Below are 19223 nucleotides of genomic sequence, written 5' to 3'. Positions count from 1 at the left end.
CTGTATTCTCATCAAAAATTGAAGGAAATAAAACATTGTTTTTTTTTTACAAAAACAAGCGTTAATTTTCGGTTGTCAGTTTTTTTTCGTCATGGTGTTTTTTTTTTCAGTGTGTCTGGAAGCGGCTTTATCCCAAGTGCCACAAATCCACTAAACGACCACTAAACGGCTTCTAAACGACTCAAGCACTCTACCTAAACGGAATATAGAAAGACTTCGTTGAGCAGACGGCAAACGACTCATGCATTCTAAAAATAGCGAAAAAGCTGGTGGCGCTCTCTGTTGGTGGGATACCCCAACCAGTTGAGCTTCATCGCTTGGAGGAGAGCTTTCTCATTTCCTCTGTACTGTTGTATGGTTTCGCATTGAAGTTATGCATCGCTAGAACTAGAACGACGATACGATTATTTAAATACTAAACTCCAACCGAAACCACCAGTACTGAAGTAAGTGAGATTTGAGTAATGGTCATTGGTGTTGACACCCGTGTATCTGACCACATGACCATTTATAGATGTAGATTTTTGCTCAGAAAGTTAGAAGGCTATATAGGCTATATAAGATGAAACTTGTTGAAACACATTGCGAGAAAAGGATAGCAATATAATGATGAGTTGTAATACGCCATCTATTGATCAAACCAATGAAGCTGTGGAGCTTTCATTTTTTTTCTATGGATATTCAATTTTCCAGTCGTTTAAGCTTAATCTGTGGCGCTTGGGATTGCAGCTCAGATTGCTGCCAAAATTACAACTGCATGGCGCGACTTTTTTTATTCAAGGATGAAAATCTATCTGAAGTGGCTAGATGAGGTAATTTGCATTTCGGATTATTATAGGACATTTTAACTTAACTGATAATGTTTTTTGCCACCCTTTTTTTCTTTTCTTATCTAATGTCCACTTATCTTTGAATTCTTGTATTTTCTTTATTTTTCATTCTCTTTATCGCTTTATTTTTTGCTCTGTCTGTTATTTACCATATTTACTACCTTTTCCATCTCTAAAATTACCCATCTATTAGCATACGCTCGCATCGATCGTTTAAATCCGCAAAAAAAAACAGTAAATTCCTATTCATGGAATCAAAAATATCCCCAAAATTACCCTAATCTTATTTACTCTACCAACCTTGGCCTTCGTTTCCCAATTTGCTACTTGGGCCGCGCCGCACAGCTGTCATCGCAGCAGGCAGATTAGAAAAATCACACACATACACACGCAACCATACACTCACACACCCGTTCACGAAATCTCCTCATTCGCTCGCTAGCTCGCTACACACGCACACACAGTGCACTTTGCCCAATCGGAACGGAGCTGCATCTCGTCACCTTTTCGTCCGGCAAAACGTATCGATTCAAGTGCAAAAACGGTACGCAAAGCTGCGAAAACCCTTCGAAAGAGGCTCCATTTGCTGCCAGCACAATCTTTCGGTGCTACGTGTCTACCCCCTCCCTGCCCGGTGTGTTCTAGCGTGTTCTAGCAGTGATCCAGCGGGCCCAACCGAACACCCCGAGCGTGCACAGTGTGTCTCCGTGTGTGTCCGAGCACCGTCCGCTTATCACTTCCGTGCCCCCCGTGATAATTCATAAAAGCCTCGAGCATCCGGCCAGCGGAGCTCATTCGTCGCAAACGTCGGTTCGGACCAACTCCACTCCACTCCCCGCCGCGTGTGTGTGTGTGCGTATTATTAGTGCGTGCTTGCGTTTCCGTGCCCAGTTTTCCGTGGTGGAGTGAAAAGCGCCCGCGAAAAGTCAAGCCCCAAAAGTGCATCCAGCGCGAACGCGAAGCGAGAATGGCAAATCGGAACGAAAACGGCCACTCCGGCAACGCCGACAAGGAAGTGCGCGTCTGGTGCGATGGATGGTAAGTAGTAATGGGTGGAAAAGCCATTTTTTTTCTTCCCCCGCTGATGCAATGTGTACTACGATTGAAGGTGTTTTTTTTTTGTGTCTCGGATTTTCCCTCCTGACGTGACCTTAACCAGCAGAAGGGATAGAGACGGCCAAGCCGTTGTTTGTTGTTGGCCTGTTCCCAAAATAGAACTATTTTTCATAACTCTCCTCCACCTCAGCTGATTCTGAGGGCGAGGGAACCGGCGGTCGCAAAAGTGCGCAATGCGGGGCGGAGATGGCGGGTTTAAAATTTAAAACAAGAAACGCCCTTTTCGGCACCGTTTTTTACGTGTGTTAGTGCGTGCGTAGAAGCAAAATTGCGCGCTTCTTTAAAGGTATAAAAACACACACACGACAGGTGTGTAACCTTTTACGTGGATTTATTTACGGAAGTGCACCAGGTGCCTGGGTTTTGTAGGTTAAACCAGTCCGGCACTTCCACCACCGTTGCTTGCCACAAGTACATGTTCCGGTTCTGTGTGCACGCGGTGAAATCTGGCCTGCACATCGGCCATCAAACCGACAAGGAAACACCGTGTGTGTGTGTGTGTGTCTATGCAACTACGGCAAACTGCAGTTAGTAGGTGCATCTGCTGTGTCCGGAGTGTTTTTGTGAGCGGACAATTCCTTTTTTGCTCTAGCACCAGCACTCGAGAGACTTCCGTTTTCGCAAACGAGCAACATTGTAGCAAACGGCACCAGCAGCAGCCTGCTAAGAAGGTTGAAGGATGTTGTTGATGATTGTTGGTGCTGCTGCTGCTGCTGCTGCTGTCTAAATCGGTGCACAGATGCCGACGCGATGCCAACGGAAGTTTGTTCTTTGTTTGCCCGTTTCTGTAAGTTACAAATGTGTACCCAACTTTGTCTCAACAGCGTCGTGTGGTGTGGGGAGAATGTTTCATTCAACACAAAATGATTTTTATTCTTTTTTTTAGTGAGGAGCGGAAAAAGAACGCTCAAAACAGCGACGTGCGGTAGTAGCTGCAGTTTTTTTAATCGATGCAACGGTATATGATTCATCGTGTGGTAGTAGTGTGGTGGGGGTAAAACAACAGCTTGGAGCGCGGGTGGTGGGCATGGCAGACGGAGGAAGGAACCGTTTAACAAACGGCGAAACAAGCGCGGCTTCCTTGTAGTGGAACAACAACTGGCCGTCGCCCCACCACCACCACAAATGGAATGAACTTTTGGCCCAAACCACCTTTTGGCTTGTGGTGGTGACGGCGCGTCAAACTTTGAATGAAACTAGCCGTGTACGCGGGGTCAACACGAGAGCTGTGTAGCAACAAAAGCAGCTCCACCACCTCCAGGTTGAATGAACCTCCCTGCTTGGCGCGCATTCCTGTCCTGCAACGGTAGAGGTCTTTGCCGGGCGGCGCCAGAAAAACACGCCACCGACCGAAACGCTTGCGCTTTAACGCGTTGACGGCAACGCGCGAGAAAAAACCCGCTATCAACTAGCGTGAGGATGACGTTACAGTCATCCCCCAAACCCTGAAGTACCCTCCTTTTGCGGGGGTTAACATTTTGGCACCAGGGAAAGGAAGGTCATCAACGTGTGTGAGAAAAGGAGTGTGAGAGAAAGAGAGAGAGAGCTAACGAAACGGGATGCACTAATCAAAACACGCGCGCGAGATCGTATGATTCAGCCCGTACACCTATCAGCGTCCAGCAGCAGGCTGCAGACTGTTCGGGCATACAAAATGCGCAAGACCGTGTAAAGGGAGAAGCGGGGGACCGCACATACCGTGGCCCCGAAAAAGAGAAACAGAGAGAGGCAGAGAGAGCGAGAGAAATCCCAAGCACATGTACCCCAAGCGTCACAAAAGCACGTGTGTTGTGCATAAACCGTACGGCTCTTTTTTTTCTCTGTTTTTTTAAAGCATACATTTCTCTTCTCTTTTTAAGCATTGTACCACACAGCCACGCATTGCTTTCCCGTTCAATTCATTCCTGCATTGCTGCTGCTGTTAATGGTACATATTTATGTGAAACAGCACGGTGGAGCGCGGTAGAAAACAGGTTTTCCACACCAACAAACAGCCCATAAAACGATGCGCGCGTTACATTACTGCATCTCCCGTTCCTGGGGGCCAACAATTAAAGCGTGCTTGCTTGCTTGCTTGCTTGCCCTTGATTTCCAACTAGCATGTTGCCTCGGTTTACGCGGCAGTATGTTTACGGAGATGATGATGCAGAGGGCCAAGAGACGCGTGTGAATGGTAGTTTAAAAATAGTATTAACAGTAATACCCGGACTGCCCGAGAGTAGTAGTAGTAGTAGCAGTGTGAGTAGAGCGTGTCTCATAAAGGAGCAAATCTTTTCTTTCCGGCATCCTCAACGGTCCAAAAACGTGCCCCGCGGAAGGTGTATGTTCAATGCGAAGGATAAAAGGGGCCACCACCACCACCACCGATGGGCGAAAAGCCTTCTCCACTCGCACACACACACACACGCGCTCCTCTAGGTCAAGGTCGCCTCATCGCACTCACCCAGGCGGGTTTGTTTACGCGGGGTCTAGAGTTACCGATGCATGCGAAACTTCCGCCAAAACAAAAGGGGGGGGAGAGATTGAGAAGGGCCCAAGACGGGCAGTTGCAGTTTCGTAGCGTCGAGCAAATTGAGATAAGCAATGTGTGTGTGTGTGTAGGGGGTTTTTCTTTTGTTTTGTTTTGCTCCCCTAGTGGGTGCGAGAGTAAACATAAACGAAGAAATGCACGCGTGTGCATTACGATAAGTTGTATTGCAGTTTAGTTTTTTTTATGTGTGTGCACAAGATCATCATCCCGTTTTAATCGTTCATTGACCGTCTCGAATCGTTCGATTGGCGTCGATCCGAGTAGTCACCAGGTTTTACCATTTTTAATTCCTAGAATCACTAATGCCCATGGTGAGTGTGCAGCATGACGGGTCTCAATTTGATTGTAAAACAATTTGTACGAGCAATTGCATTTGCCAATTGCACTCGAACGTTTTTTTTTTTTATTTTCCACTGAAACTCTCGCGTGGCGTAATGTATCGTGTAACGTATTTTAAAGCCAGTATGCTAGCAAGATAAGATAAAACCACACGCTTTTGTGTGGGACGCTACAATGATAATGATTATTCATCACACCCATCACAACATCCCCCCACCAAGCCCGGGGGTATCTCCGATAGCATTCCAATGTGTACTTCCGGCAGTACTCGGATCCTCACCCTCCGTTTTTTTTACAGTCATCGGTGAAACATTCCGCGGTATTATTGAGCTGCGAGCGATAAGAATTTGTGTTGTACTTGGAAGGTGTGGTAGTGGAAAGTTTTACCTTTGCATTGGCGTATTGTTGTGGATTAGTGGTTCATATGGAAACACCACCAACCAAAGGAAACAAATCAAGTAAACTTATCCGCATTAGGGTAGCATTTCTCTATTTATGGAGCAAAGGACATCCCATTCACATACGCAAGCGAGAGAGTAATGTGGTTGACCTTGCGACGGACTCGCGACGGGGTAAAGGGGGCAAAATGGGCATCCTTCTACTTAAGCATTATTTTACAGCAAAGATACTGTATTAAAAAAAATGTATTTTTCGTTGGAGTGTTTTATGAACACAGTGCAAATTTTTTAACCCTTGAAAAACAAATAACTGAGTAAAATACAAAATCAGATTTAGTAGCTTATTGCTGTAGTTTTTGCCACATTGAAAATAAGCTTAAACCAGTGTCACAGGGATGGAAGTTTTACAATGTATATTATTTAAAGATATGACGTTTCTATACAATTTTTCAGGAGAAGGCAAGGCAATGGAATGAGTATTTTTACTAATATGTATTTTACAAAAAATACAACAATGCTTCATGTGGGCAGTTATGCTTGGGGCAAAATGGGTAGATACTTTTGACATATAGCGCATGGCGAGGCTGTGGTGTGTTGTATTTGTCCCCACAATAATGGTTACAGGCGCACAGCTTCGAAAGATTTGATTTTGTAGATTTGAAACGTGTAAAAACTGTTTTTATTTAATTAATATATTTAGAAGATTTTTAAGCGCTTTCCTGCAGCATATACCCATTACCTAAACGCAGTTGTTGTGGCCCATATTGCCCTAGTATTTTGACATTTCAGGTTTTGTTTATATGGATTCGCGTGTCCAAATAGCATCTCATAAAATATCAACTTTTATTTTACTCGTTTTTCGTGTGTCTAAGTTAATTTTCAGAATATGTGACAATTTTTGTTCCATATATACAAGGTTTTCCAGGAGTTCTCATAGCTGTGGGACACTTTATTGATTCTTTATTACGTGAAATGAACTTAATGTAATGGGAATTGGATTCTACATTACTCTTGTTGGACAAATCCAAAAGCAATTTCCAACGAGCTTCTCCAAAAAGGATGCCATAGAGTCCAATTTCCATCATATGAAGTTCACTTCCCGATAAGAAAGAGTCAAGGAAGTGTCCCACAACGATGAGAACCGCTGGAAAACCCTGTGAATGGCGGAAGTCTAGGTGGAATAAGGCAAGAATAATTGTGTTTCAAAAGCAATATTCCGTACACTGCTTAACATGCCTATTTTGCACCGTTTTCCCCTACTCGTTACTGTGGACACGACGACACGAGTCATCGTTGCATTGCCATTGCCAGCCTGCCTGCCTGGTCGTTGCTTAATTTCTTCGGCATTGCTCGTTAAGCGGGTCACGTTTTGGAAGATTTTCTAACTACACACCCGGCACCGGCAAATACTGGCGGCAGCACGCGGACACACGGACGGCACGCAATTAGCAAATAGTAATATCAGTCAGTCGTGTGACCTTTTCCTTTGCTTCACCGCTTGTCGTAATGTCTCGGGGTGTGTCCCCTGGGGAGGGAGGAAGTCGGGTTTCTCTTCTTTACTTCTCTTCACCTCCCCCAGACACGTGTGTTACCGTCGTGATAAGAAAATAAGCACCACTGTGGGGCACCAACCCTACGTAATATGAAGCTTGTAAATTATTCAATAAAAATCCCTCTGAGGGAGCCTTGTGTGGATTTTTTTTTGTTACCAGCAACACAAAAGTAATTACTATTTCCCATCCCATATTGATTGGTTATTGATTGTTTTTGTCATTATTTTTTCTCTTTTTCCCGCTCCCGCAGCTACGATATGGTACACTTTGGACATGCGAATTCCCTCCGCCAGGCGAAGGCGCTCGGCCACAAGCTGGTGGTCGGCATCCATAACGACGAGGACATTACCAAGAACAAGGGCCCGCCAGTATTTACGCAGGAGGAAAGGTAACGTTTTGAAATGATTTTTTTATTCATTTACTGTATTTTATTCTTCTTTTCCCGTTTTGAGCTGCTGTGAATGTTGCTGAAAAATCGCGCTCTTTCTCTTGACCTCCGATAATACTGCTATTGGGGACCGTTCGATCATTCCGACTGGCGCAGGCTGTACTGTCTCTGTGTTGCCACCTTCTTTATCTAATCCCTCACACCGCCCCGACCTGAATCGATTACGCAAGTGTCACGCCACCGGCGCTCGTCGTTACAACCCGGCCGATGACGTGCGCAAATCCTTATCCCCCGTTTTTAACCCGGTTTACGTGACCGGTTATCAGGGGGTCCCTACCAAATGGGCGATAGTGTGGTCGGTCGGCGGCTGAAGGTACAGAGATCTCGGAGAGGGAAAAAACACAACCGAAGGAGAAGCTTCTTAGCCGAGATTCCCCTTAGTTTTCGGTACGTTGGCGCGACCTTCTGACGTGATGATAATAGACTGCTCAAGGCGCTTTGATAATGTTCCCAAGGGGGTGCAGGAGGTCGCGTAATTTGCCCGAAGCGCTGAACTGAAACATGTTTTGTTGAGCCATTTTTTGTTTGTGCCAATGAGAGCAGTGTGTAAACCATACATGTTCGCTTTAATGCTACATTGGCGCCATTTAATGCTTGGTTTAGTTTTAGCGTTGGTATTTGTAGCGCGCACGATCGATCACAAATAATGGAGGGAACGTGAAGCACATGCCCTGCCGGGCATGAGGCCTGATAATGCTCCGTGTTCTTGGAATGTGTGTTTTTTTTTCTCTCTGAACCGCGTTCTGCCAGTACGAAGCGCGCCGGGACCTCGTGGTCGTGGTTACCGTCAGCTGCTGCAATCCCCGCCAGAGTTCAATAGCAGGCCGCAAAGAAAGCGCGAACTTTGGAACGCAATCGAACGACTCACTAGCCCCCCTCCACCACGACCTCTCCCCTTTCCTTAGCGATTTATGCCCGGCCCAAGTGCTGCTGATTTGAGATAGCGGCATGGCTTGGCAAGTGCAAAGGGGGGACCTGGAGCGTTGTACCAAAGACACGGCGACATGCGCTACTGATTGGTTGGTGCGCTAGACTGGCACACAAAACGAGTATAAGAGAGAGAGAGTGCACTTTTTTAAACTCCCATTTACACGAAGAAAAACGTATATTGACCGCTGGCTCCCACTTATCAGAGACAACGAACCGGCAAAGTACCGCGTAGTAGCAGTAGCAGCAGCAGTTATGCTATCAACGAGCGTCCTCCTTAGCGGGGAGGAATGGAAAGAGAATAGCGGGAATGATAGTTGAAACCTTGCCAGCCTCACACAGCCGTTGGGGTGGAAAAGTATCTTGAATGAACCGTATTTGAAGGATGATAACGGCTGTAACGCACGTTTGTTTGATTGCATTTCTAGGCAACGTGTGTCATTCGACCACGTGACATTTCGGTGTTAGAAGATCGCATGAGATATGCATTTTCCTTTTCAGAATGATCGATATTAACATACTTTTATGAAGATGGCTTGATAAATTAACTAATGTATGTCTTTAAACCTTTTCCTCTTTGTAGATACAAAATGGTGCGTGGCATCAAATGGGTCGATGAGGTGGTGGAAGACGCGCCGTACGTAACCACGCTCGAAACGCTCGACAAGTACGACTGTGACTTCTGCGTGCACGGTGGTAAGTTTCAGCATAGCGATCATACCCTACAACAACAACAAACACTGCCGGCATGAATGAGAACGCTTCGCTCGGGTCCGACTCATCCTGCGATGCGTATTTTGACCTCCGTCCACTATCGGCGCGCAACCCCAATCTCTTGCTCGATCGGAGTGGTGTGATGATGTTGTCGTCGTCCGCCTTATCTCCGTCTCCCTTCCCGACGCATATAGTAAAAAAAACGGACGACCTCGTTCCGAAGCCAGATCCGGGATCACATACACACACATACACCTATCCTTGCAATGAACTGTCGGTCTCTCGGCCGGTCTTACGGTGACGGCGTTGCTGCTTCCGTGGCCCAGCGTGGCTGCAGCGCGGTATTGCAATCTTCAATTGACCCAGGGCCCCCGGACGGGAATGAAACCAAGCGATCAAACGATACTTCCGAAACGGTGGTGGCGTTGGTGCTGTGACGCCCCGGGCCGAAATAGCACTGACCCTTTAATCAGCGAGCTGGAAGAAATTGTTTACTACGGCGCTAAATTCTGCGAAGGGGAGGGGGGCTGTGTGCACGATTGTGATTGATCGATTGATTGGCATTGAGAGGTAGACGTGTGAACGTTGGACTATCTTTGGACGTATGCGACGGCCAACTCAGGGAACCTTCAATTCCTCTTCCAACTTACAACGAGCATGCATTATCTTCTAAAAATGTTTCACTGTTAACGATGATTCTAACATTAAATTCGTGTTTTAATTACCACTTTCAGATGACATCACCCTTACTGCGGACGGTGTGGACACGTACCATCTAGTCAAAAAGGCACAGCGATACAAGTAAGTTTAAAAAAAAGAATTACTTTTTCTGTTAAAAATGACTAATGTAGCGGCTTCTTCACATTATTTTTCCAGGGAAGTATCGAGGACGGCAGGAGTTTCGACGACGGATCTGGTCGGACGCATGCTACTCCTTACCAAGAACCATTTTAAGCAAGGTGATAAGGAATATGAGGTTGAGAAAGATGGTAAATATTCATCTCCACATTACTCTCGCATTCTCGTCTGCCTGTGTTGTTTCGCTGCGTTGCGTTGCTCTCTGCGTGCGTTTTGTTGTGTGTTTGTGTGTGTGTGTGTGTATTGCTCTGAGTTTTAATTTACCACAAGTAGCTTTACCAAAACGATCGTTCGAAGGCGCACCGTCGTCTTCTAGCTCTCTGTAATGCATTATACCTGATTAGAATTTGCTACCCGTATCCCCCTGCACTCTCCTCTCTCCGACACGTTCAGTGGAGGACGTGGAGAGAATGTGTGTGTGTGTGTCTAATGCCTTATTTAATCTTTCGATTTGTGGTTGTATCCTCTTTTCAACTGTTACAGGGTTTTCCAGGAGTTCTCTTAGCTGTGGGACACTATGAACTCTTTCTAACGTGAAATGAACTTAATGTAATAGGAATTGGACTATTACAACTGTAATAGGCACCCTTGTTGGACATATCCAATAGGAATTTCCAAGAAGCCGCACCAAAAAGGGTGCCATAGAGTCCAATTTCCAAAATATGAAGTTCATTTCCAATAGGAAAGAGTCAAGAAAAGTATCCCACAACTATGAGAAACCCACTGGAAAATCCTGTAATGTCCTATTCTGTCCTATTCTGAGATCTTCGTCTGTCATCCTGTCGTTTCATGCTCATAACTCGCACAGCTTGCACCCATGCCTGCCTTGATTCCTCCCTGCAACAACCCCACTTAACATTCCTGTTTGTTACTTAACCTGCATGCCTGCTTTAACCACCAAGCCTCTTCCCCTTTCTTTCTGTTCCTCCCTTCTATGCTCCCGCTCTCTCTTTCTTCAACCGAAATCCACCCCTTTGCGCTCTTTCTCACCACAACAAGAAGATGTAGACGCGCTAGAAGCATTGCTGAAGCGGTATAATGAAGAACACTTCCAAATCCTAGGCTCGTCCCAGCTCGGCCAGGACCATACGGCCCGCAGCCCCTGGACCGGCTGCTCCCAGTTCCTGCCGACGACGCAAAAAATCATCCAGTTCAGTGACGGCAAGGCGCCGAAGCCGACCGACCGCATCGTGTACGTGGCCGGTGCGTTCGACCTGTTTCACGTCGGCCATCTGGACTTCCTGGAGAAGGCGAAGGAGTACGGCGACTATCTGATCGTCGGGCTGCATACCGACCCGGTGGTGAACCAGTACAAGGGCGGCAACTATCCGATCATGAACCTGCACGAGCGCGTGCTAAGTGTGCTGGCCTGCAAGTACGTGAACGAGGTGGTGATCGGCGCCCCGTACTCGGTGACGGCGGATCTGATGGAACACTTTAACGTGGGCCTGGTGTGCCACGGTCAGACGCACATTGCGCTGGATGTGGGTAATATCGATCCGTACGCGATACCGAAGCAGATGGGCAAGTTTATGCTGATTGATTCCGGTAAGGATAACACTAAACGATGCGCGAAACAAAGTGTGGTATGGGTACTAATCGTGAAATGTCCTTTCTTTTGTTTTTGCAGGCAACACCATCACGACGGAAGACATTGTGGAAAGAATCATTCGCCATCGGCTCGAGTTTGAGCAGCGCAACAAAAAGAAGGAAAAGAAGGAGATTGAAGTGTACGAGGCGATGCAGAAGGTGAAGCTGGCCCAGAAATCCGGTTGACCCGATGACGCCGATGACGACGACGATGATGATGACCGTCGTCGTCGTCAGTAGAGGAGATGCAGCAGCAGCAGCAGCAGCAGCAGCAGCAGCTAAAGAAGTTCAAATTTCCCGTCTCCGTGTGTTTTGTGTATATTTTAACTTGAGTTGCCGTGTGTGTGTCGTATGGCGTGGCGAATGTGTTTATGTGTGTCTAGCGCGCCGTGTTTATTGTATCGCCGTATCATTCCTGTTTATTTGTCTGTTTTTAGTTTATAGTTATCGTAAAGAAGAGGTTAGATGCGAGGCTGAAAGAGGACGAATGTTATTTACCTGCTTAACACAACAAAAAACAAACAAACAAGCAAATCCCCGGACATAGTTACAATTTAGTTCAGTGCGACAGCTTCGTGTGCGTCATATTATCAGCCTAATGAGGGAGATTTTTTTTTGTTTGTTTTATCAAGAGAGTCAACTGTGTTTGTTTTTAGTTATTTATCTAACGTTTTTAATGCAACACAACAGCAATAATTGTAGAGAGGGAGAGAGGTAGAGATGTAGTTGTTCTTTCATGTCGTTTCCACCACTATCGAAAGAGGAGGAGAGGTTTCGTTTTGGGAAACCTGACCGACCCGACCGGTGGGGTAGAACAAGAAGAAGAAGAGTCAAAAAGGAGTGACACATGGGCGCACACGAAATTACAAAAAAATAGTAGAATCTCAGTTTGTTGGTCGCCAAATAAGAGTAAAACAAAAACACCCAACAAAACTGCGCTGTGTGTGTGTGGGCAAAAAGATTGTGGAAAGACGCGGGTTTGTTTTTTAGATTTTGTTTAAAATATTGTATCACACCAAATTGAGTAGTTTCGTTTTTTTTTTTGTATTTATGTTTTATTTGTGCTATATATGTTGAGCGGAATAGGGATAGAAAGTGACGTATACAAAAGCTTAGATTTCAATTACGAGAAGCTACAAGAGAATAGTGGTCGTGTGTATGTGTGTGTGTGTGCGCAATTGTGTGTGAGTAAATTATTAGCTAATTAGCACAGGAACATTATGAACACAGCAAAAAAAGGTGTAAAAGAGCAAAAAGAATTAAGGACAAATCACAAACAACACACTCACACACACAAAAACACCCCAAAACACAACAGCCTAAGGTTTAGGGAAGCGACTGTACGCTATAACTACTACTATATAATGTATATTTAACGTAACTACTACTTATCCAATGATCGATCGCTTGTGTAATTTCAAATCTGCGCGCGCGAGATCCCCCTTTAATAATGATGTAGCTGTGAAGCTGAGATTCCTTTCTTTTTTCTTTGTTTTCTTTTTATGGTGCGAGAAATTGCTTCATCACAAGAGGAGAAGAGAATGTGTAACACACGTTTGTAATATTACTGCTATTATGTGCGGCTAGCGAAAATAGGGGTTCAGAGCAGGAATAATAATAAAAAAGCAAACAAACAAAAGTGAAAGCCTAAGCGCGGGCGTCCGTTTAAAATCAATCAAAAGAAGGAGAGAGAGAGAGAGAAAAATTGTTTAAAATTGAACCTGTGTACATAGATACTGCAACGGCTCAGGCTGCTATGGCTGTATGGCGTGGCAGGCTGGTGGTTTAAAGGGTGGAAGCCACCGGAGCCCTTTACTCTGGGTGTTTCTGCGTGTTTCGGATGCCTAGTAGCTAGCTCGCTTTGTTAAGCCAAAACTGCTCCTCCTCCCGGTTTTCAGTGTTGTAGAGAGGCAGAGCGCGCCTGCACGAGTCCGATATGGCAAATTTACAAACTTTGTATAACAAAACTAAAAAACACTCCACAAACACACACGAAAATTATTTAAAAAAAACGGCAAACCAAATAATAATATCTTCGGGGCATACGAAATACGAAAGATGAAAATCTAGATTTGATTTGGCGTTTTTGCAAACATCCGAAAACGCCGTTGCATGGGAATTGCATGACATTGCATTCTAGAGTGCAAACACCGCACATGTGTTGACAATCAGTTGTGTAACGCACCACACATAATCATGCCGATTTTATTGTGATAAAAATGTAACTAAACAACAACAAAAAACAGCACACAACAACGCATCTAAACGCACATCAACCTCAATCCGTCAATCTGTCGGTTCAAATCGGTGAAACGACCGCGCGCGCATTTGTGTGTGTGTAGGGGTAATGAAATCATTGCAAAGAGAACTATTTTTGCACTTTTGCTGTTATACTGGTGCGCGGCATAAGCGATCTTCCAGTTTGCACATTGTGCACAACCACCCAGCGGATGGACAATTTATTGAATCATTACACGCCCGACTTCCCCCCCCTAGACACGACGAGAGATATGAAACGTTTCGTTCGGCATGCCCGTGGGTGGGAAGAAAATTTTTGTACCAAAAACGTTTGTTTTGTATAGAATTATGTGTTTTATTACACAAAAATTCACCTCTTAAACCTTTAATCGGTGCGCTCTAAATGTTTCATGAGGTATGAAGTAATAGTAAAAAAACACGTTTTTGTGTTACTAAATCCCGATTTTATCAAAACCAATGCACCTAAACGCGGAACGCTAATTACCGTCCGGTGGCGTATGACCTTCAACCAAACCACATGCCGTCCTCGATCGCTCGATGATCAATATGGATCATCTAGTGTTAGGTGCTGGTGCAAATACACCATCCCACTGTGGCTCGAATCGGTGGAACATTTGCTGCTGATTGATCTCTTGAATGTGCGGGTGCGCACAACACATCATCAGGCTGCTACTGGTTTCGTTCTAAATCGTTCTAAATACGCCCTGTAGGGTGCGGTAGTGGGTGGACCGTGTACCATTAAGATAATGGGTGCGTCGGTTGCCTCCTCTGTGCCCCTTGGATAGCAACTCTTCAACTGGGCAGGTGACACCACGGTACCATATCGAATCGTTTGTTGGGAGGAGTACAGCCTGCTTTGATTGTGATGGCGTGGGGTTTTTTTATAGTACGAATGTCCTCAAATTAACCCTTGAAGTTCTGAAGGGAGGTATTTTTGCGTGCATTTTGGTCCTCTTTCATGAAGAGTTAAGTAAGTAAGCACATTTTCCATTTTCAATTCTAGAGGTTTGAAACAGACCTTGAAAGGTGAAACACACACGTCTCGATGGTTTACATTTTTTCCCACTAGAGGGCCACTGTTGGTTCAAAATCTAACGTGCTTCCGTGCTTATCAACATTCTTGAAGCAAAATCTAACGTGTTGCCCTTATCATTTTTGAAGTAAAATGCTAACTTTTTTTATTTATTACAGGCAAACTCAACTTGCTATACAAAGCCACACCAAGGGTTACCACGAACCAACGAGCCGTAGAATGATGCTGGAAAATGAGAGTGAAAATTCGCATTCGCTACCTCACACACCGCACAGGCAAGGGAAAGAAGACATCACCCGTCCGCCACCGTCCATTACGCGTTTGTCGCACTGACGGCTGACTGACCATACGGATCGACACCGAGTGACACACACACATACGCACCCACCCACCCACCCACTAGGTTAGGTTGCGCATTTTGGTGGGCTGGAAAAACGTTACACCCGCGTCGTCAGTTGTGATTTGCATGCGCAGACGAGCGAATGTGTGGTGAAAAACCGGTCCACAAACGGATGGGCTAAGAGTGCTCTTGCTGAATTGAAGTTAATTTGGTCGGAAGTGAAGTTAGAAAAAGTGTTTTGTGGTAGAAGTGAACTTTTTTTTCGCTAGTGAATGTGATTAGAGTTTTTTTTATATAGAACGATAAAATATGCGGAACAGGAAAAGCTGCTTTAGTATGATGATGAGGGCTAACAACTACTGTTGGTCCGTTAGGAGTAGGACTTTGTTCTGTGCGGTGCTGTGCTTTACGTGGCTTAGCAATGGTAATGATAGCAAGCATTGAGTGTTGAGTGTTAAGGCGATTAAGATTAGAGTTTAATGTAAATTAAGATAGAGATTAATTTCTGAAGAAATTTCTAGAATAAAACCTACAGCATAGGTAAATTAAATGTAATGTTTAAGCAATATTTGCTGCAGATTGTATAATTTAAAAGCATGTTTGAAAAGTCGCACAAGTTCGAAAAATCAACAAAAATCGCATCAGGCTTATTACTCTACCTTTAATCAAGATGTTTCGACGTCAAGTTTAAAATTGTTAAGAAAAAATGGTTTAATTTGCCATTAAACAAATCCACTTTGAAAAGTAGTTTAGGACGTTTGCATAGAAATATTTCGAATTTTCCCCATGAAATACCGTCTACGTGATCTGTCGATCGGAAAAAAACGATTCAAGCCTTTCGTGCTCGACATACAAAATTCTAGCGAGGAATCGGAATCGAGAACGATAATTTGACAGTTTTGAAGTAATATGATTTATTGCTGGAAAATTGTATTAAAATTAATGAATAGAAGAAAAAACATTCAAAAGATCATAAATGTAAAACTACATTCATCAAACTGAAACATGCGAGATAAAAGAGATCTGTTTGATTAATTATTATTTTCTTTTTATCACTCACTTACCTGCTACAACTTACCGTACAAACAAGAAGGAGACAGAACATTTAGTATGCAGTCTTAACTGTTGCTATAGGAAACTGCAAACAGGATTGCCAATTTGAGCACACATCATTCAATTACCATGGCAACACCATACCTGTTTTGGAAAAATCATTATAATTTAAATTAATTTTAATTTTAATTTCATTTACAAACAAAACTATTGTTTCTAATAAATATTCTCGCCCCAAAAAAAACTCCCCCTTCCAGCACACACCATCGAGGAAAGCGAAACGTCCGGCAGCAATACCGTGGCCCGCTCGCTCCCCATCACCTACGACGAGCTACCCTCCCCCTCAGCCGAAACGACATCCGCCGGCCAGAAACAGCAATCGAAAGCCCTCTACCGGGTCAGCTGTCCCGGGCTGACCGAGTGCGTACCGCTTGCCGAATGTCCCGAGCTGCTGCTAGAGATCTCGCGCCAATGCTATCGGGGTGATTTTTCACTTTCCTGCGGTATGAACGAGTACGAGCCGCACGTTTGCTGTCCGCGCGTTGTGACGTCGCCCACCTTCAATGATCAGCGGGCACCGGCGGCCTGTGGGAAGAGCATCGTGCAGGGCGACTTTTACAACGGGCTCGGGGCGTACCCGTTCGTCGCTCGGATCGGATTCAAAAGTACGTTTTTTTTTCGTTGGACGACCTCGCCAACACGCACAGACAACACAGCACGCAAGGCCGCCCCGAGTTGGGTCCGCCCCTTCCTTTCGCTTGCAAACTGTCGCACATTTATTCTAATTAGGTGAACTTCAACCATGAAACGATAGAGACACTCATCCGAATCATCACAGATCGCAGGCCAGAGATACGGCAATCTGGACCGTTTAATGGTTGGAACAACAATGTACACGCACACACACTAACTCACCTACTGTTGGCGGTTGTTGCCCCCCTCGTTGCTGTTCTTCGACCCGCGCTAATCGTTCGGACTGCTTTCCCTCTCGACAGATACCAAAACCGGGACGTTTATCTTCCCCTGCTCCGGCTCCATCATTGCGCGCCAGATCGTTCTTACGTCGGCCCACTGTGCCCTGGCCAAGGCGGAAAGTCACCGGCTGTAAGTATTCAAGCGACGAACCCGATTGTCTCGCGCACGTCAACACGTCAACCGACCGATGCGATTTTTGTTTTTTTCCACCGCCTGCTACGATGTGTTTCGCACACAACTTTCTCCCATCTATAAAAAAAATGCGTCGAAGTGCACAGAAGTACAGTAGCAAATTTGCAAACCCAATGACTGTCATATCCTGTACCAATGAGTGTGCAGTTTTTTTTTTTATTTTGTGCGCTAATTTCATTGAAAAAAAAGCCCCGTTAATTGTTAACCACATTGCTTTTTTCGAGTCTGCGCGTCCACCATTTGTGAGTTTAATTATTGCTGGCTGGTCGACTAGAAGCATTAGAGCAACAGAGTGTGGGGGTTTATAATTTGCTCTCCATAGCAACCGTCGCTGCAATATTTCATTGCATCCTAGTCACGGCACCAAAAATGGCTTATATTCAGGCCTACTCTGTTCTCACAATCGAGATGCTTCCATGCCGAGTTGAAAATTTATATGGAAAAGGGTTAACGCTACGGTGGTTTCTATAGGAAGTAGTAAAGATTTCCGTAAATACATAATATTTGATGGATCGGCATCTAAAAAAAATACAATTAAATAAGATAAGATTCGAAAATAGTTCTAAACTCGAATACTGCTTGTTGGAATCGAGTTAGATTTCTCCCATTAGAAGATCCATAACAACAAAGTAGGCAGGGGTTACAGTCCCTCGCAATGTTGCCATCCCAAAGCAACCGTTCCTTTGCATCCTAGTCACGACACCAAAAATGACTGATATTATAGCTGGTTGCGTAAGCTTGTTTTTCAATTTTTTATCAAATTCTCCCTTCACCTATTTTTTTTTTTTTGAATGCTCTATGGGAAAATCCCTTCTCCTAAATGTCTCTCTTGCTAATGTCGTTTGCCTAATGACATGTTTGTGCGCTATACTCACCATAGCCCAACCGGTCGGAAACAAATTTACTGTGCGACCTTTCTTTTCACATGCAATGTGTGGATTCGTCTATTTCTAGTTGGCTATTAGCTTCGCGTTACGTTTCATTTGCAATTCAACTTGTTCTACATCTATCCTCCTAACAACCCTCCTCTCCTTAATGATCATTCTCTCCCACAGCTCATCGGTGCGGGTGGGCGACTACGATACGCGCACCGATCCGGATTGCGGAAGTACCGGATTCTGTGCACCGGTAGCGATCAACCACGCCGTCAGCCAGATCATTGTCCATCCGGACTACATCGAGGGCCAGTACCATCATGACATTGCGCTGCTAATACTCCGCACGCCCATCAACTACACCGGTAAGTACACCGGTTTTGTGCCACGCTTTGTTTTTGTTTGTTTCGAATTTGGTCGCTTAAAAACGTGGGGTGGTCACGTGGCCCCGACCGTGGCCCTCTCTGGTTTTGAGGGTCATTCACACGTGGGGAAATAATTCAAATTCATCCGGAGTGGGGGGGATCAGCGGCGCAAGGGTGCCCACTGACCGTGAAATTGTAACTTTTCGCTACCATCCCACCACCCACTTGTTGCTCACCGTTCCCCATATCTCTTCCAGTCGCTGCGCAACCGATATGTCTTCATGCGCGCAAGCAGGACCTGACCGTTGGCCGCCGGGTACAGATCATTGGCTGGGGCAAGCTGTCGACCAGTGCCGCCAAATCGCCGGAACTGCAAAGCCTCGAGGTGCCGCTCACGTCGTGGGACAAGTGCGTACGGGCGTACGCCTCAACCGGTGCGCTCCAGTCGCCCCAATCGATCGATGGCGAGTGGATGTGTGCGGGCGGGGAGGGACGGGATGCTTGCCATGGGTTCGGTGGGGCACCGCTGATCATACGGGACCAGGGCCGGTACGCCCAGATCGGCATTATGTCGTTCGGGGCGGAAACGTGCGGCGCACTGAACATGCCGAGCGTGTACACCTCGATCGCACACTACGCGCCGTGGATTGAGGCGAACTCACCGAAGGTGTTTGTGTGATGGGAGGGGCGGATGGGAGAGTTGAAGGAGCTTTTACTTTGTAAATACTGTCGGTTTTGAAACTGTTTGTTTGTTTGTGTTGTGTTGTGTTGGTGTGCACGAGAGAAATGGAAAATAAAGAGCAAATGCGTATTTTAACAACGTTCTTT

At 45.4% G+C, this 19223-nt stretch overlaps 2 protein-coding genes across 5 annotated transcripts; both read left to right on the top strand.

Annotated features, from left to right (window-relative positions):
• Positions 1-1236: 1236 nt before the first annotated feature.
• On the top strand, positions 1237-13304 carry LOC120900837 (ethanolamine-phosphate cytidylyltransferase). Of its 4 annotated transcripts, none has more exons than XM_040308339.1 (7): positions 1237-1868; positions 7017-7154; positions 8725-8837; positions 9590-9656; positions 9732-9844; positions 10713-11261; positions 11344-13304. In XM_040308339.1, the coding sequence occupies exons 1-7, from the start codon at positions 1798-1800 to the stop codon at positions 11487-11489; spliced, it is 1197 nt and encodes a 398-aa protein (XP_040164273.1). In that variant the 5' UTR covers positions 1237-1797; the 3' UTR covers positions 11490-13304. The 4 variants fall into 4 exon arrangements, with proteins under 4 accessions (XP_040164273.1, XP_040164276.1, XP_040164274.1 ...); XM_040308342.1 differs by having other exon boundaries at positions 1238-1868; positions 9732-9814; positions 10776-11261; XM_040308340.1 differs by having other exon boundaries at positions 1238-1868; positions 10716-11261.
• A 941-nt stretch (positions 13305-14245) lies between these two features.
• LOC120900836 (phenoloxidase-activating factor 1-like) lies at positions 14246-19216 on the top strand. Its single transcript, XM_040308338.1, has 5 exons — positions 14246-15359; positions 16246-16653; positions 16984-17092; positions 18211-18395; positions 18653-19216. The coding sequence occupies exons 1-5, from the start codon at positions 15245-15247 to the stop codon at positions 19072-19074; spliced, it is 1239 nt and encodes a 412-aa protein (XP_040164272.1). The 5' UTR covers positions 14246-15244; the 3' UTR covers positions 19075-19216.
• Positions 19217-19223: the final 7 nt, after the last annotated feature.

This window comes from Anopheles arabiensis, chromosome 3 (assembly GCF_016920715.1).
Source record: "Anopheles arabiensis isolate DONGOLA chromosome 3, AaraD3, whole genome shotgun sequence".
NCBI classification, from domain to species: Eukaryota; Metazoa; Arthropoda; class Insecta; order Diptera; family Culicidae; genus Anopheles; species Anopheles arabiensis.
This window is presented reverse-complemented; position numbering and strand designations above follow the sequence as displayed.

What these genes read in the sequence shown, in the direction of transcription:
- LOC120900836 (XM_040308338.1), top strand. Translation starts at nt 15,245, where the DNA reads ATGCGGAACAGGAAAAGCTGCTTTAGTATGATGATGAGGGCTAACAAC. An exon ending in CTTTACGTGGCTTAGCAATG is followed by an intron (nt 15,360 to 16,245) that starts GTAATGATAGCA and finishes TCCCCCTTCCAG; the next exon opens with CACACACCATCGAGGAAAGC. An exon ending in AAGGCGGAAAGTCACCGGCT is followed by an intron (nt 17,093 to 18,210) that starts GTAAGTATTCAA and finishes TCTCTCCCACAG; the next exon opens with CTCATCGGTGCGGGTGGGCG.
- LOC120900837 (XM_040308339.1), top strand. Translation starts at nt 1,798, where the DNA reads ATGGCAAATCGGAACGAAAACGGCCACTCCGGCAACGCCGACAAGGAA. An exon ending in GTATTTACGCAGGAGGAAAG is followed by an intron (nt 7,155 to 8,724) that starts GTAACGTTTTGA and finishes TCCTCTTTGTAG; the next exon opens with ATACAAAATGGTGCGTGGCA. An exon ending in ATATGAGGTTGAGAAAGATG is followed by an intron (nt 9,845 to 10,712) that starts GTAAATATTCAT and finishes CACCACAACAAG; the next exon opens with AAGATGTAGACGCGCTAGAA.